This window comes from Microplitis demolitor, chromosome 4 (assembly GCF_026212275.2).
Source record: "Microplitis demolitor isolate Queensland-Clemson2020A chromosome 4, iyMicDemo2.1a, whole genome shotgun sequence".
Lineage (NCBI taxonomy): Eukaryota > Metazoa > Arthropoda > Insecta > Hymenoptera > Braconidae > Microplitis > Microplitis demolitor.
The window spans coordinates 8,176,817-8,190,623 of record NC_068548.1 but is presented as its reverse complement, the minus strand read 5'-3'; the positions used below and the strand labels follow the sequence as shown (position 1 = coordinate 8,190,623).

The 13,807-nt window shown below is 30.6% G+C and overlaps 2 protein-coding genes across 9 annotated transcripts in view; one reads left to right on the top strand and one right to left on the bottom strand.

Annotated features, from left to right (window-relative positions):
• Positions 1-1,182: 1,182 nt before the first annotated feature.
• LOC103572916 (zinc carboxypeptidase) lies at positions 1,183-6,597 on the top strand. The gene is made up of 6 exons (XM_008551726.1): positions 1,183-1,373; positions 1,461-1,985; positions 2,241-2,328; positions 2,414-2,616; positions 6,164-6,248; positions 6,321-6,597. The coding sequence occupies exons 1-6, from the start codon at positions 1,230-1,232 to the stop codon at positions 6,521-6,523; spliced, it is 1,248 nt and encodes a 415-aa protein (XP_008549948.1). The 5' UTR covers positions 1,183-1,229; the 3' UTR covers positions 6,524-6,597.
• Positions 6,598-7,580: 983 nt separating this feature from the next.
• The window catches only part of LOC103572914 (probable G-protein coupled receptor B0563.6), a 138,546-nt gene continuing 132,319 nt past the window's right edge, over positions 7,581-13,807 (bottom strand). For 7 of the 8 annotated variants that reach the window (XM_053737880.1, XM_053737876.1, XM_053737875.1 and 4 more), the window contains 3 exons: positions 11,915-12,165; positions 11,556-11,843; positions 7,581-8,042 (listed from right to left, as the gene is read on the bottom strand). In XM_053737880.1, the coding sequence (XP_053593855.1) occupies positions 7,794-8,042; positions 11,556-11,843; positions 11,915-12,165 (788 nt within the window). In that variant the 3' untranslated portion in view covers positions 7,581-7,793. Of the gene's footprint in view, positions 8,043-11,440; positions 11,844-11,914; positions 12,166-13,807 lie in introns of all 8 variants that reach the window. The other variant, XR_008403477.1, reaches the window with a different exon arrangement.

Genomic DNA, 13,807 nt, shown 5'->3' with positions numbered 1-13,807 from the left:
TCAATGTTTATGGACATAAGTAGATAAAAATGATCAAGATGAAGAATTACATGACCTTTGAACCAATCCAAATCATTCATGTATAAAATATCCGAAAAAAAAATCTGGACAACGGTTAGCCTTGCATGCCATTTGCAACACTCCCCACTGTTTTTGAGCTCAAGGAGCTCAAAAACATTAGTATAAATATATTTTCGAGCTCTTCGAGCGGTAACACATTTCAAAGTCTACAACCTGTTACAATAAACGAACCAAAATACGCATTTGTTCGTGCAAATGGGACTTGTAACATATTAGTTCTGATTCAGTTTCGTTACGACACAATATTAGGCCTTAATTTTAAATGAGAACTAAACAAACAAGGTCTTATAAAACATAACATTTTATAGAACTCGCACAATATTAATTGCGCTCTTCGACTGTCTGGTCTTAACCATCCTAAATGTCTTCTGTCTTAAAATGTGAACATCTTGTCACATCTGCAACTCAAACCTCACACAATTATTTACCGATACAGTCAGAAAATTAACAAGGTCTGCTTTTAAATATGTAAATAGGCATGCACAATAATCCAAAATCGATTGAATATAGCCATCCTGACGAAAGCTTGGGATTTTTTTTCTACCACGGTTTCTTCCCTCACCCTTCAAACAATGGTCTTGGTGGCTTTGCACATGTGCACAATTAAATAGTGCATGTATTTATTCTAATATATGGTGGTGAGAGAGAGAACTGGTGGGAAAAAAATTCCAAGTTTCATCGGGACGACTATAATCGAAATTTTGTAATTGATATCAAGAAAATTGTTTTAAACAATGTAATTGATGAATCGATTCACACCAGCATTTCTTTAATCATGTGAATGATATGACTGAAGAGATAGGAATTTTTTAATCAATTTCAACAATCACAAATGAGTAAATCTGCGGGTGTATTGGTCTCGTGTGCACTTGAGAGTTGGTAAATAAATATCGTTCGTTTTACAGAGATCTGCACAATTGAGTCTCACACTTGAAAACGGTAAGACTTATGTAGTTTGTAAAGATTTTAATATTCAATAGAATATCGCTACAAAATTCAAGTGATTTAATACTTTTGTTATTGTCATATTAAATATTCGCAATATATCTTTACATTTAAGATCTTTAAATATTTACTGTAAAAAATTCTATTTTTTTATCACTGATTGATTACTGAATAATCTTTATCTTGATTTTCGTGTAAGAAAAATGATGCGGCTTGGAATATTTATGACTCTGCTAATATTGGTAATGAGTCAAACCAGAAGGTATGATAATTATCAAGTATTTAGAGTGGTTCCCAAAACTGTACAGCAAAATAATATACTCCACAAGATGTCAGAAACATTAGGGGTAAGATAAATCTCATTTTTATAAAAATAAATATTATAGTAGAATTTTATCATTAAAATTATTATTGATTTATAAAAAATATTTTAGTACTCCTTTTGGGATGGTCCACATTTTGTGAATATTTCTACCGATGTGATGGTTTCTCCTGACAAATTAAATGATTTTAAACAATTAATGAATGTATCTGAAATTGATTATGACTTACATATTAAGAATGTTCAAGATTTAATGGAATCTGAAAATTTGTCACACAATAAATTAATTAACGCTGGATTTGATTGGAAAAATTATCATACTTTAGAGGAGATTTATGACTGGCTAGATAGCTTAGCCAAAGCTCATCCAGATAAGGTCCAGATAATTGTAGCTGGTAAAACCTATGAAGGACGGGATATTAAGGGTGTTAAAGTGTCATTCAAAGAAGGCAATCCAGGTATTTTTATTGAGGGTAATATTCATGCTCGAGAATGGATTACCTCGGCTACTGTGACCTTCATACTGAATGAATTATTAACTAGTCAAGAAACTGAGGTCAGAGAATTAGCAGAAAAAAATGATTGGTATATATTTCCGGTATTTAATCCAGACGGTTTTGTGTATACCCACAACAAGGTATTAGCAATTGTTGGAGTGAATGAAAGTTTATTTATATGTACAATTTCTCATTAGTACGCATACAAGTATTGCCCTGTATATATTTTTATCTAATAATGCCAATGCCGATATTCCTTTCTATTTCCAATAATTATTATGATTATGGTGGTGATGATGATTATTATTATTATTATTTTATTATTATTAATATTATTATTATTATCAACATTATTATTAATATTTTTTATTATTATTTTTATTTTGTTTATTTAGGACCGATTGTGGCGTAAAACTAGAAAACCTTACACTCGTCTTTGTTATGGTTCAGATCCTAATCGAAATTGGGGTTACAAATGGAATCGTTAGTATTACTGATATCTTCTAAAAAATAAATGTCAATAATTAAATTTGATAATTATTGTATATTCTTTTTCTATTCATTATAGAAGGTGGAGCAAGTAGTTTTCCCTGCGCTGAGACTTATGCTGGGTCAGCTGCCTTTTCTGATATAGAGACCCAATCAATGTCTGAATATATTACATCGATTGCCGATAAGTTTTATGCCTACATAGCATTCCATAGTTATTCACAGCTGCTTCTCTTTCCATATGGTCACACTACAACACATCTTGACAATCACGATGAATTGGTAAGTCACTAGCATTTTTTTTATACATTAACGGAATTAGAGGATGATTTTTATCTCAATAATAACTATCAATATTCGAGAGATTATAACGTGAATGAAGATTATCGTACTGAGTTAAACATAAATCATTTTTAAGCTGAGACTTTAAATCTATATTTTAATGTAAACACTTATCTTACAAAGTTTAACTGAAAAAAAAAAAATTGCTATAATAGTAATGCCGTTAGGTTATAGAAACCGTCTAAAGTTCAACATAAAGCAATACTTTATTTGCGTAGTCTAGATTGCTGTATTGCCCATACGATGTTTTGTTAAATTAACAACCTTTATAGATGGTTGGTACGGTAATACATCTTGCTATTGAAAATATTTATCATTACGGATTTCTAGACACTGAGAGAAAAGTGCATGGTTGTGGTAGCTAGAAAGAGATGAGTATGAAAAAATAGTAATCTTTACTGATTTATAGTTTTTCGTACCATATCATAGTGCCCGAACGTATTTGAAAGTACACGGAAAAAAAAGAAATGCTGCAACAGGAACGTTCCTGTTGCATGATCCTGTTGCTGCAACAGGATATTCCTGTTATGGCTACAAGGTCAGTCCTGTTGCAGCCACAGGAATAATCTCAGATTCATAATAAGGGTAATAATGTGTATTAGTGGAGTTGAGAATAAACGACGGTAATACATATTTTTTTCTGCACACACACACACACACACACACACGCGCGCACACACGCACAGATGTGTGTGTTCGTATATATTTATAGAATAAAAAAATATTTTTATCGGGGTTAATTTCCAACTCCATTAATTCACTTATATTATATATTTGTCACGATTCCAAGACTATTCTTATGATTGCAACAGAACTGGCCCTGTGGGTGCAATAGGAAAGTCCTGTAGTATTCACAATATCATTCCTGTTGCAGCAACAGGTCCATTTTTGTGGCTGCAACAGAAATAGACCTGTCGCTGCAACAGGAATGATCCTGTGAATACTACAGGACTTTCCTGTTGCTGCGACAGAAATAAGTCCTGTTGCTGCCACAGGGCCATGTCCTGTTGCAGCAACAGTTCTTTTTTTTCCGTGTAGTAGTATCAATTACGCATTACTAATATTTTATGATTTGTTATGATAAATTGGAGAAAGGGGGGGGGCCCTTAAGAAATAAGGGCTTATATGTAATATAAATGTCAGCCTATTTTGATCCACTCTCCCCTAATAGAGGAAAGAGAGGGGGGGGGATCTGCCACTTAAAATTTTGAGTGTCTCGAATGATTTGAGGGTGAAATTGATCCTCTAAATTTTGGGACCCCCCCCCTTCTCCTATTTAATATTATTACAAAATTATACTTCGATGTATAATTCTCAATATATTTTCATGCTACTATTTTGTACCGCATTGAAGTATTGACTATACTTTATCAGTCCCTCGCGGTTTTGGAAATACCGAAATAATACCGGAATTGTACGGTATAAATATTGCATAAATATGGTATTACTCGAGTTATTTTGGCCAGTTTTTTTGCCGCATTATTACCAAAAATTTACGAAATAAATTCAGAATATTTACGGCAATAAATCAGAAAAAATACGGTATTTTCACAGCATTAAAACCGTAATTATACAGCATATTTATAGTATATTTTCGGCATTTTTGTAGCATCTAACCGTTCTACCCAGAAAAAAATTTATATATAATTGTATAAAATTTTATGTAGTTATATCTAATTTTATATAATTATATATAACCTTATAAAGTTATATACAATAACTGTCATGAAAAAAAAAAAAAAAAAAAAAACCGTCTACTCGTGGACTCCATCCCGAGACCTAATTATTCAAATTCTGATCTGGTAGCCATTATGCTAAATCACTTACTTGAAAGATGTTACTAATTGTATTCAGATGGATACAAACGAACTTTAGAAAATTGAAAACATCAATTTTCACAGATAGTTATTTTCACTTACATTTTTTTGTTTGAGTAAGAATTGTGTGAACCAATAAAATAAAATAAAAAATATTACATTTTGCATATTTTCGATGATGTTAAATGCAGAAGCAAACAAAAAATAAAACCATATTTTTTAAATCTGGCAAAATTGCAGGATACTGACAGTATTATTATCACAAAAACAACGATTTCATTATTGTAACATTATCGTATAATAGTTTTTATACAGTATTTTATTGGTAAAAGTTCAGCATTTTTACAGTTTTTTTACAGCATTTTTTTGGTAAAAGTTCGGTATTGTTATAGTTTTTTTGCAGCTTTTTTTCAGTAAAAGTTCGGCATTTTTATAGTAATATTGTTTTAGTAATCTGGTAGCTCTACAGCATAAGTACAGTAAGTATATGGCATAACTACAGGAAAAAAACTGGCCAATATAACCATATTAATACCAAATTATTACGGTAAATTTACGGCATTTTTACGGCATTCTCAAAACCGCGAGGGGTATAAGTAAGATTTATAATTTAACATCAAGTTATATAAATTTTATGTAAGCTAAACTATACCCGAATTTTATAATAAAAATTATATACACTGAATATACTTTCATTATATCCCGGGAAAAAATAATTTTGATCTCTGTACATCTCCGTTGATCAATGAAGATCAAAAAAATGGCGAGCCAGATGTACATAGATGTACGGAGATCTAAGATGATCACAATTGTGATGGCCGTATATCTACTTAGATGTACGTTGATCTTATAACCCATGTAACCTCCAAATTTCTGTCGATCAACGTACATCTCAGTAGATCTACTTAGATCAAAAAAAATTTTTAGGTTATATGGGTTATGAGATCAACGTACATCTAAGTAGATATACGGCCATCACAATTGTGATCATCTTAGATCTCCGTACATTTATGTACATCTGGCTCACCATTTTTTTGATCTCCAATGATCAACGGAGATGTACAGAGATCAAAATTATTTTTTCCCGGGATCGGAGTATTATAGCAGGAAATGTAGTTAAGAGAATGAATAACTTAAAAAAAAAAAAAACAACGGAACTTCAAAAATTAATTTATCATTGCAAACTTCTCGTTGATATTGATGAGATTTTATTCGAACTGTGCAATTTAATAACTCTAATCTCTATTGCTGTATTAGTGTATTATTACTCTGACCTAAGTCAAAACTCATCCAAATCTTGGTTTTGATTACTGACATTGATTTCTGCCTCAATACATTTATTTCATAGAACATAATCGGGAACAAAAATTTAAAAGCCGCTTCTTCATTAATGATTTTTGATTTGTAATTTTTCAAACTCTAGCATAAAACGTAACTTGTTAGAGCTTGAGAAGCTCAAAGAAAGTAATTTCATATAATAGCATTTTCCAGCTTGAAGAGCTCGAAAATATATTCATATCGATGTTTTCAAGCTTCTTGAGCTCGAATACAGTGGGAAGTTTTGGGGCTGGCCCGCAGGGCCAACCGACGCCCAGATTTGTTTTTAAGACTTCAAATTTGTTTTTTAATTTTTTGCAATGAGCATAATAACATTCTTTCGTTTCATACAGAAAGCTATTGGTTTAAAAACTATTGATGCACTTTCTAAGAGATATGGAACAAAATATATCACAGGAAATATTGCTGAAACTATTTGTAAGTGTTACAAAAATAGATTAATAAAACTTTGTAAGTTTTTATATCATCATAATTTTCATATTCATTTAGACATTGCTAGTGGAAGTTCTATGGATTGGGTAAAAGCTAACTTTAGAACTAAGATCTCATACACTTATGAACTACGAGACAAAGGAAACTATGGATTTTTATTACCTGCGAATCAAATTATTCCTACAGGACAAGAGACATTGGATTCACTAATTGCACTGTTTAAAGAAGCCGAAGCATACGGAATACCACAAAGACAATAAAATATATAAGCATGCGTACATACTTCAAGATCATCACGAAATTATGTATTATTAATGTCGTTCTAATTAAATAATTTTTGTTTATCAATGCAACTAGTTTATGTTGACTGTAGTCACTTACTCTGAAATTATATGATTTGTATAGTTACATTGAAAAATGAATATACAATAATATAAAATTCGATTATAATTCATTCAAAAGGGAAGAAATTACTCAATCAGGTATATACGATACCCATAAAAATAATTGAATAATATTAAAATAGTATATTAACGCATTGAGTGGAAGGTGCTTTCGACAAAGAGTGTGATTGGTTCACGAGCCGTTAGGCGAGGTCCAATAGGGTCCGTTAGGCGAGATCTCCAGGTAAGTAAGAGACCATCTTAAATATCCTTTCTCTCTTTTGATCGATTAATAAATGCAACGTAACCAAGCTCGAAGGCGTTTGGGTACACTCTCTTCGAAAAATCCACATTAAATAATAAATATAGGAAGTGAAAACCTTCCTCGTATTCTTTACTGTTGTCCGCAACCTCTATATCGCTCGTTAAATTTTTCTATCGCTACCATGGCAAAGGGAGAAATCCCAGATAATTAATTCAAATTACAGCAGCGGACATAACATTTCTAAGATCAAAAACATTATTAAATGATTTTAGGCTCTTCAAGCTCGAAAAATATTCGTATTTACGAGCTCTCTAAATGAAGTTTGATTGATAAAATTAAAGAATGGTTGATTGTTTTTTGTACCAACCGAAACCCCCAATCGAATTCTAGAACTAAATAAGTTAAAACATCAGGATCACAGATCTTAGGCTGAAATAAATAATATACTATTCATCATAGTCGATAAATACCATGCAAAAAAAAAAAAAGCTTAAATATTTTAACCGCATGTAAGAAAGATATCTATTGAGGTTTAATTTTACCAGGGATATTCTGTCACACATCTCAGAATAAAGGCACAAATTAGAATTGAAGGATTAAGATGAAATGATTGGCTTATGTAAAAACTATTATGCATGTAAATATAATTTAATTATAAGTATGTAGAGTTTACAAAATGTTCTGGTAAACTGAAGCTTTCTCTGTAACAAATTTATTTGATAAATATGTAAATAAACCAGGTACATATTCTAGGCAATTGAAAATCTTTAAATCACAACGTTGAAAAATCTATTTTAATACTTTTCTTCTATTTGTAGATTATTATTTCGTTCATTAATATTTATCTTCAATTATTACCGAATGGCATTCGTTGTGCAACAACTACACACTTGCACGTGATACATGTCCAGGAGTAGCAACGGTAGTAGTTGGTGGTGATGTGGTGATAGTCGGTCTAGGGTTAAGAGATCTCTTCATTGGCAACCTATGTCTATTTTGTGCGGTTTTACACCATGGCCACTTAATAGTTCGAATAAGCGTATTACGAAAATCCTTAGAAAATAAACAATAAATGTAGAACGTAATTGAGTAATTAGTAACTTCGAGTAGGTTAGCCAAAGCACGAAACATCTGCAATGATAAAATATTTTATTTTTGGTAAAAATTAAGTTTTTGTAACTCACGCTCAAAGAATTCCATGTACAGTCTACATAGAGCACCTTTATTATACACAACAAGTCGAATACAGTGTATTAGTAATTGTGTCTCAAGCGCTATCCCTCTAGCACCAGTAGTACCTACACATGCATGATCTAAAGGCATGTATTTAATAAAAGCAAGATAAAAGTTAAAGATTTTGCACTTTAGCTCTAATAAGTTAGTTTACGTTTTATGCATCATACATTATTTTATATATTAACTACGCAGTGTAAGTACTAACTAGATTATTTTTTCATTTGACAAATAGCAATTTGTGTATTCAACTTGTCACGTAGTTATTTAAACGTGGGCCGCTACATGCGCTCTACTGTCTCACCGTGAATTTAACAATACTTCTTGGCTGACGAAAAACGCATAAATAGATTAGTGCTGAGTAAAATATGTAATACAGCTAGTAATAATAAATGATCACCTGAGTGTAGAAATGTCACAGGTATCTTATAGATTTTTATTCATTCAAAAAGCGTTAATACGAGACTGTAAAATCTATATCATACAAATTACTAGCATTATTCAATAAAAATAAAAAAAAAGTTTCCGTGATCAAAAAACCATTGACATTTTCTATTTTTAAAAAGATTTAGAGTAAAAATGCAATAGCAACTAACCTAATTTTTCAGATGATTCGCGCTTGTACAAGTTGTTCTCTGTAGATACATTACAGGATACTCTTTGAGAATTTCATTCAAAAACATATTATTATACACATCCTATACCAACAAGCATAACAAATTCGCTTGTATTTTCAATGATTGCGCGTTACCCCAGGAAAAAGGTCTTATATAATTATGTATGAACATACAAGAACATATATGTTCATATATGTTCACATAAAACTTTAAAAATTGAACATCAAACCATTGTAATTCAATTATAAGCTTAGTTTTTTAATTAATTAGAAAAATTTTTAAAATATTTGTTAGCTTCCCATATTTTAAATTTAAATATGAACTAAATTATTAATCCAATCGCAGTAAAAATATCAAATGACTAAGTCTTGATTGCGACGCTTGAAACTTTATTCATCAATATGATCGTATAAAAAATATATAAAAATCATGCATAATCATATAAGATTGAATATGAACTTATATGATTATACCGAAGCTTATGCAATCTTACAAAGCTTTCCCTTTTTTAATTAAGGTTTTCATTTTTTTTTAATTAATTAATATAATTTTGATACGGTTATGAGAGTTAAAAGCCACTGAAATTTTTGAAAAAGTGAGGGGCCCTGTCTGAGGTCCATGGATGGCCTGCAGGGTCAACTATTTTTCAAATTTTTTTTTTTAGCCCGCCCCGACCAGCAAAACCTCGGCTTTGCAAAAGTCGGGCGGGCAGCCCCCTCCGCCAACCTTTGTCCGTATTTCCGTACTTTCGGTTGGAAATCAAGAAAAATAGTATACAACCCACATAATATATAATTTTTATCTATGTATACGAAAAACGTTGTAACTGTAACATTTCATGAAAAATATATATAAATGTGTTATATAACTTTTAAAGCTGCTAGATTGTCACGATCAGTATTGTTTGCATCGTTAAAATTATATATTTGTTATGAAAACATAAGAAAAAAACCGAATGATATGTGCTTCGACTCATATACAGAAGGATCCAGTATTGAGCCCCAATAGCAATGAATTATTTTTTATTAAGAGAAAAAATAATTTGCATCTATAAATCTATTTTAAAAATTGACTAACAATGAAACCATGTTCGATTAAAAACTCCGATTTCATCCAATTGAGTCTGATGAAAAAAATTTTAATCGAATTCAATCGGAGTATTTAAGGTAGTACTATCGGTTTTAGAATTGACGTTCAGAATTTAATGAAACTTGGCATATTGGCACATTATTATAAGACAATGAACGAGTTCAATTTTTAAAGGTCTTCAGAGAACTGAAAAAAATAAGATATTAATATTGAAAGATTTTTGTTATTTGCATTGATCCTTATGGGAAATCACATAGTTTATTTTATTTCACAAAATCTGACGTTCAGATTTTAATGAAAGTGGTATCGAAGGAAAGGAAAAAATGCGTAGAATACTTTGGCATATTAAAATTAGAGCTTCAGAACTTGTGATAAGAGTAATTAGTAAATAATTAAGAGAAATTTGGCATGTTACTTACATGTGACATCGCCGCTAAAAAGGTTATGACGCGTGTGAAATTTAAACATGCATCGAATGCGGTATGTGGGAATATCAGTGTTATACTCATTTTTTATTACAAAACATGCGATATATTTTTTATTAATATAGTTGCATCATTAAATAAAGCAACATGTTACAAAATATATAATATTGCATAAATTAACTTTAATATTACACATTTTTTTAATATTTCTTTCTTTAGTTTCAGAGTAATTAAAAATTTTTTCTAAAATTATTGACGTTAGCCGTAGGGTTAGGAGACGTGAACTTTCCATGTTTCTCACTTAATTTATTTGCAAATGTTACTTGTTACAGATTTTTTTTTATACTTTTTTTTCTGTGACTTTCCGTTCCAATGAAATATTTTTTTTTTATTATTTAATAATTTTGAATCAGACATTTTAGTAAACAAACATGTAAAGCCAATAACTTGTATAATAGATGTTTGCGCAATATTTTGCGCATGATCTCATATTTTGAGTGAAACAGAGTTACTGTAAGCAATACTTCTATGTCATTTGCTTTTACGCGACGTTGCCAAATATAAATACTACGGTAGTCAAATTAGACAAAGCACACATTTGACACTTGTGGTATCGATAGTACTACCTTAATCAGAGAATGGTACATCTTATAGTATTATTCGAAAAATTAATTTTTTTAGTTTAATTAATTTTTTCTAAAATCCATTTATATAATTCATGACAATACTCTTCTGGCGGATCCGAATTACGGGACTTACTGGAATTTACGATATCCGGAATAATTACGGCATTTTACGGTAAAATACCGCTACTTCCGGTAAAATACAATGTAAAAAATAAGGTACTGACATAAACTCTCTAGGAGTTTGACAAATTTCCTCTACAGTGAAACCAAGTTCGTTTGAACCAACGAAAACTAATTTATCTCAAGAAAATCATTTTTAAGTAAAGTATTGCAGTGTAAAAGCTGTCAAATATAAAATCGTATGGTCCTACTTACAGTAAACAATCTGCAAAATGTGGTAAATTACCGTAATTCCGATCCCCCAGGGTCATCGAAAATAATTGAATAAGACTTTAGATGATTATATAAAACTTTATCAAGTCATACAAGTTTTTACAGGACCATATTATAACCAAATTATAAAATTTTATATGACTCACTTTTTAAAAACTCATATGTGATTATATATAAAATTTTTTTCCCAGGTTTGTTTGATACTCATTTAAACGGAATGTATAAAATATTATTATTTCAGCACGATTGATTTATTCTTACTTGATAAGAATATAAAGTTAAGTTGCTCTCGCTCAAAGTAACATTCAATATAACCATTGGACTAACACAAATAAGAAAAAGAATACTGGTACTACTGAGAAGTAAGACAAGCCGACGTTCTTCAGCAAAGGATCTCGAATCATCATCACCACTGTTCATGATTCGGGATGTCATTTTTCGTCTGCGTTCACATGATTTTCTGTACACAATCATTATCCGTAAATTAAATCCTGCAAGTAGTATTGTTGGCGCTACTTTAAATACAACTTCTAGGACAACTTTGTATATCTAAAATGAAGATAGAATAATTAATTTTGATACAAATAATAGTAACAATGACAATAACAATTTTAACTTACTTGATAAAAAATTGAATGCATAAATGATGAATTGTCACGTTTTTGGTAAATTACAGAGTCACTCGATGATAATAGACAAGTTATTACCTCTCCTTTAAATACACTAGGAAGATAAACAAGAAAAGTTGCAAGCGGAATCAAACTCACTGTAAAATATGGAGGTCCACATAATGGACGTGTGTGTTGACCTGGATGGCATACACTCACATAACGCTCAATTGTTAAAGCTAACAGCATCATGACTCCAACACCTAATCAATTGTCAAGGAAAACTAATTCATGCAATATATTTATTGTATTTATATTTGTTTTTATATTTTTTTTGTTGTTGTTATTCATAGAGGTAAAGGTAGGACAAAGTAAAACACCATCTTTTTGATAGGTGACAGAAGATGTTTTCATTGGAAAGATGGTTTTTTCCGCGCATGCGCACTGCATACACAGAGTTTCCATGCATTTTTTTTGGCGTGAAATTTTAAATTCAGGGCCGTGTTCGCTGGCACTTTTTTTGGCGCAGGTGGTCTTAATTTTAATCTGCGCATGCTCAAAAAAAGATGGCTATTATTTATTTATTTCTTTATTTATTTATTTACTCACAATGTGCCATATCTGACTTCAAAATCAACCTATAGTATTATTTATTAGCTTAAAAATATTAATAAAAATATCTTTGCTGAATCGCATTTCGTAAAGAGTATCTGTACAGAAAAAATTTGGTATGCAATTTACCCGATTGTATTTTTTCTTGTGTTCCTATTGAAATCCTAATATGATATTATTCACTAGACTCGAGATCCAAATAAATTCTCTTTATTATGATGATGATTATCATGATGATCTATAAATTTTCTATGGATTTTTTCACATACTGCCCTGATGAAAAAAAACAATTCGAAACGATTGGAAATGTTAAATGCCTGTAAGAAGGGTGATTCAAAAGTATTCAAAGTTCTCAAAAGCATTAAAAAATATAAAATTTTTTTTTTTCTAATTGTTTTAAATCGTTTCTTTTATAAGGGTGACAAGACTTGATTTTCTATGGATTTTCTTAGACAGTAACAAGCTCTGAATTCCTTTAGACTTTCTATAGGAATTCTTTAAAAATCCTTAGAAATTCTTGAACCCAACATTTTCTTTTTGAAAATTTAAGGTCAGTAAGTAAGTAAGAAAATAAATCTGTATCATCGGGAATCTGGATATTCGGGTCTAGATCATGAATACACCTGCCTCATTGGGATCTGTGTGATAGATATCCACTTATTTGTCTGTTTATTCATAATGTGTCATATATGACTCCAAAATTAACCTATAATAATATTAGTTTCAAAATATTAATAAAGCTATATCTGCTGAATTGCATTTCGTAAAGAGAATTTATAGATCATCATGATGATCATCATCAAAATAACGAACATTTATTTGGATCCCGAGTTTAGTGAATATCCTATTTGGGTTTCAATAGGAATACAAGAAAAAATACAATCGGGTAAATTGCATACCAAATTTTTTCTGTAGAGATACTCTTTACCAAATGCGATTCAGCAAAGATATTTTTATTAATATTTTTAAGCTAATAAATAATACTGTAGGTTGATTGTGAAGTCAGATATGACACATTGTAAGTAAATAAATAAATAAATAAATAAATAAATAAATAAATAATAGCCATCTTTTTTTGAGCATGCGCAGATTAAAATTAAGAGCGTCTGCGCCAAAAAAAGTGCCAGCGAACACGGCCTTAATCTGAAATACTATTGAAATATAATTGAAAATCTTTCCGCTGTTTCGTTTCGTTACTAATCAATTACTTTATTTACGGTACAGCTTGGAGCATTAATGCCTGGTTACGTTATTTTTCACTCGTAGTCAATCTATTGAAATGTATGGTGAGCG